The 4,659-nt window shown below is 50.4% G+C and overlaps 1 protein-coding gene across 1 annotated transcript in view; it reads right to left on the bottom strand.

The window, feature by feature from the left end:
* Window positions 1-1,153: 1,153 nt before the first annotated feature.
* Window positions 1,154-4,659, bottom strand: part of LOC102835350 (zinc finger protein 888-like) — a 41,497-nt gene continuing 37,991 nt past the window's right edge. Inside the window, exons 7-10 of the mRNA XM_006868334.1 lie at window positions 2,122-2,223; window positions 1,970-2,032; window positions 1,328-1,847; window positions 1,154-1,202 (exon numbers count right to left, since the gene is read on the bottom strand). Of these exons, the coding sequence (XP_006868396.1) occupies window positions 1,154-1,202; window positions 1,328-1,847; window positions 1,970-2,032; window positions 2,122-2,223 (734 nt within the window). The remainder of the gene's footprint in view (window positions 1,203-1,327; window positions 1,848-1,969; window positions 2,033-2,121; window positions 2,224-4,659) is intronic.

Below are 4,659 nucleotides of genomic sequence, written 5' to 3'. Positions count from 1 at the left end.
TCAAGCTTTTGTAGAATGCACAATCATTACATATGGTACAATTTAACCTTATAAACGGACCGTTTTAAATCTTAAAAGAGAGAAAGATAGAGCACTGTAGCTCCAGAGAATATGCGTGGACTATGAATCACATAGGAGCTCTGGTAGCGTAGTGGTTACGAAGCTGGCTGTGAACCACAAGGTCAGCAGTAGGAAACTACCAACTGTTTGGTAAGAGGAAGAAAGAGGAAGCCCTGTACCAGGTCACTATGAGTCGGAACCGATTTCACGGCACATCACCACCACCACATGAATCACATGGTCGAGACGATCCGAGCCCACCAGACGCTCGTGGAAGATGAATCTTTTTGATGCTGCAAACATTTACAGCCTCGGAAACCCTATTCTGGGCTGCTATGAGTCAGAACTGATTCCATGGTACTTAGCAACAACAGGAATAGGGACCTAAACTGATAGGCTTTCCTATATATAATTTCTCCACAGATCTCATTATGGGATGTCGTAAAGCTTATTTTAGTAGTGAATACAGATGAAATTCAGTTTCGACTTATCTCACTAAATTTCTATGAGCACAATGAATTATTAAGATAAAATACACCCACTGAAAAGAAAATAAAGCTGCCAATGTTCCCTTTCAAGACACCACGTAGTGAGAGTCGGTAATTTCTTGCCCCATTTTATCTCCTACCCCCACAACTCAGGAAGGGTGACCCAGAAGTGAGGGACACAAGCCACTCTGCCCGCTGGCTCGGAAACCACACCTTCACATACAAGCACCGACAGAACACACAAGGTTGACATAAGTTCTGCCATTCCCCTTGCTACAATTTAAACGAATTTTCAGTGAATTAGGTGATAGAACCTCTCCTCTGGATCGGGGCCTGCCTGTTTCTGACCGGCTGAGACGTCTCTCTCAAAGCCACAGGTCCCCCGAGCTGTCTTTCCTTCTTCTCCCCACCCCTTCTGGGATGCCCTGTCGGTTTCAGCTGTCCACTTTCTTCCCCCTCGTCCTCCACCTACGCTTATAGCCCGCTTCACCTCTCGTGGCTCTAACCCCCAGTGTTCCGACCGTCCCCCATCTCCAGATCTTCCGGCTGATTTCCCCTCTGCCCTCCTTTCTGTGTCCGCATCAAATCACTGAGTCGGCCAGGACTCATCGCGCCCCCTTCCGCACCGGGAAGCGCCTCTCCTCTGCGGCTCCCCTGCATTTACACAAGACCCTTCTCTTTTCGCTACGTTTTGTTTCCTCTCCCTGCTAGTCTCGGTGTTTTCTCTCATGGTCTCTAGGCAAGCCTTCCCCCCTTCGCCCCCCCACCCCCACCCCCACCCGAGCCTGTTTGGCCATCTGTCTGTGGCCCTCCCTCGGTAGTGTTTCCTTCTCTCGGCGGCTCTCTTCCCCGAACCCATCGACCACACAGGCACACGGATGGATAGGAGGCGCCTCCTGCTTGGAAAGAGGGTGGGCTTGGGGGCAAAGATGACGGGGTACCACAGGGCGGGCCTGATCCCCTCGCACACGGGGGTAAGGAGGAAGCAGGGCCCCGGAGTGGGGTTGCGGGGAGCGGATGCGGGGCTGGCGCAGCCCTTGAGCGCCGAGTCGGCCGTGTGGGGTGGGCTCGACCCCGGCGAACCGTCTCCGGGTGAGGACGTGACCCGGCGCAGGGCGGGAGGTGAGGCCAGACCCGGGTTTTCAGCAGGAAAAACGCGGCCGGCAGCGTCCCCACGGCCCGAGAGCAGCCAGGCCGGGACGGGTACCCACCATAGCGCAATTTCACACAGAAACCGCCGCGGACGCACAACCGGCGGCGCAGCCCGAGGGCCGCAACGTCTCACCGCCGCGCGGAGATCTGTGGGGTCGGAAAAGGGCGGGCGTCGAGACTTTAACGTCCCGAGCCACCCCCGGAGCCACGAGTGGAGGTCGGAGACCGTAAAGGACACGTTTAAACCTGAAAGTCGGAAACTCACTCACCCGCTGGGACATTCTCTCCGTCCCTAAGCTTCCGCGTCTGGAAGCAACTGCGCATGCGCGCGGCTGGAGGGGACGTAGCGTGGCGCGGGCGAGGCCCAGGCAGCGCCTGACTCCTGGAACCAAAACAAAGGACCGTTGTCAATCAACCCCACCGTCCGCCTCCCCGCGCCGCAGGCTGCGGAGGGAATGGCTGCGTAACGTCTTCAGCTCTGTGACGTCAGCGACGCCGGGGGCTCGCCAGTCTTCCTGGATACCTTGGGATTTGCTGCAGCTGTTCGTGCCGTAGGCTCCACTCACTCATAGCGATCCCGTGTAGGGTTTCCGAGGAGCGGCTGCTGAGTTTGAACCGACTTTGCGGTTCAAACCGACTTAGCAGTCCAGGCCTTGTCCTGCAAGGCTTGCCCTGTGAAGCCTAGTTCTCTGCCTGTTTTTAAGTTAGTGTTTCAAACAGTTAACGGTCATAGTTGAGTTGTGCGGGACACTCAATATGGGGGTAAGTCAAAAACCATTGCTACAAAATCATAAAACTCTTCTCCACCCAGACCCATTCTCTACTTGAAGAATGTACTTTCACTTTGCCAATAAACTGCTTGTGCTTGAAAGTCAGCTTGTGATGATGGTGTCTGGTTTGACCAAGGTCGCGTACAACTCACTCCCAGTTTTTTGGGTACAACCAGTGAAGTGAACGTACCACCGGAGGGCAACAGTCTGAGACATGTTTAACCATTTTGTTTGAAATAGTCACTTTAAAAGCTGTCCCACCTAAGTTTCATGGATTTGCTGTAGCCCAGTTTCTCTACCCCTGTCTACTGCCTTTCCCAGATATGCTGTTAGTGTGACACTTTCTGTTTGGTTCCCGGCTGCAGCCTGCCCAGTAATTGGTATACACCTTGCAGGGATTGATCACTAGCGACTATAGGCAATGAAGTGACGACTATTGTTGTTGTGACGTGCCATCCAGTAGGTTCCGACCCATAGCGACCCTGTATAGGGTTTCCAAGGAGCACCTGGTGAGCTTGAACCACCAACCTTGCAGTTCAAACGGCTTTGCAGTCTGGCGCATTAACCCATTGTGCCACACCCAGACTGTGACTATGTTGTTAAGTGCCGTCGAGTAGATTCCGACCCATAGTGACCCTGTATAGGGTTTCCAAGAAGCTTGAACCACCAACCTTGCAGGTCAAACGACTTTGCTGTTTGATGCATAAGCCCACAGCGACAGACCAGGACTGTGACTATAGGCAATGCAAATTAATTATCTGTGACCTACTGAAAGATTGGACATTTTGTGCTTCCCACCCCCAGTGGAAGAGGCCATGTCTTAAAACTGAAAAAAATCAACAAACAAGCAAACAAAGCCACTATCATCAAGTTAATTGTGTCATTTCAAGGTTTCTAGAACTGTACATCCTTACAGGAGCAGACAGCCTGGGGTGGCTGAGGGGTCTGGACCACAGCCCTGCAGTTGGCAGTCCAGTAAGACTAAGAGTAATACTGAACACCAAGGCTCTTTGTTAGGTGGTGTTGAGTGCGTTCCGATTCATAGTAACCCTATGCACAAAATGAAACACTGCCCAGACTTGGGCATCTTCACAGTTGCTCTGTGAACATCTTCAATGTTGCAGCCACTGTGTCACTCCATCTTGTTGGGAGTCTTTTTTTGGTGACCTTCTAATTTGCCAAGCACAATGCCCTTTTATAGGGATTGGTTGATTCTGTTCACATGTCTAAAGTGTTGGAGACAAAGTCTCACCGTCCTCACTTCTAAGGAGAAATCTGGCTGCATTTTGTCAAAGACTGATTTCTTTTTTCTTCTGGCAGTCAGTGGTCCTTCAATAGTCTCCAACACTGTACTTCAAAGGCAACGGTCCTTCTTCACTCTCCCTTATTTACTGTCTAGTATTTGCAATATGAAGGAGCTCTGGGAGCGTAGTGATTATGAATCAGGATGAGAACCTCAGGGACAGCAGTTCGAAACTACCAGCTGTTCCGTGGGAGAAAGATGAGGCTTTCTGCTCCGGTAAAGATTTACAGCCTGGGAAACCCTGTATAAGGTTGCTATGAGTTGGAACCGACTCCACAGCACACAACAACAACATTTGCAGTATGAGGCAACTGAACATACTGTGGCTTGGGTCAGGTGCATCTTGGTCCTCAAAGTGACATATCTGCTCTTTAACACTTTAAAGAAATCTTTGGCAGATTTGCCCAATCCAATAGGCTGTTTGATTTCTGCACTGCTGCTTCCTTGAGACTGTTGATTCTGCGTCCAAGTAAAATGCAACCTTTGACAACTTCAATCTTTTCTCCGTTTATCGTGATGTTATTGTTTTAACTAGGGCTTGGCGTTGCATTTACATATATAATGCCAACACCACAGTGTTTTCCACACAGGAAAGCAGCAAACGGAAGAAGGAAAAGGTTTTCTTGATAGAAGAAGCATTCTATGATGGTCATGGGGTTGGGGGTGGAGGGACAAAGAGGGAGAGGAAAAATTACTCATGGGTTAGAGGGTAGACGCATGTTATCATGGGTAATGGGGCAAACAATATACAAAAGGAGGGGGGTGGCAGAGGAAAGATAAAGGCAGCTGAAGACTCAGGGAGGAATGCAACAGTTAAAGTAAATAGAGGTAAATACTGCTGAAGATACAGTTAAAGTAAATAGAGGTAAATACTGCTGAAGATACA

Source organism: Chrysochloris asiatica, unplaced genomic scaffold (assembly GCF_000296735.1).
Source record: "Chrysochloris asiatica unplaced genomic scaffold, ChrAsi1.0 scaffold00116, whole genome shotgun sequence".
Taxonomy (NCBI): Eukaryota; Metazoa; Chordata; class Mammalia; order Afrosoricida; family Chrysochloridae; genus Chrysochloris; species Chrysochloris asiatica.
Note: the sequence above shows the minus strand (reverse complement) of the source record. Positions and strands in the feature narration are given on the sequence as shown.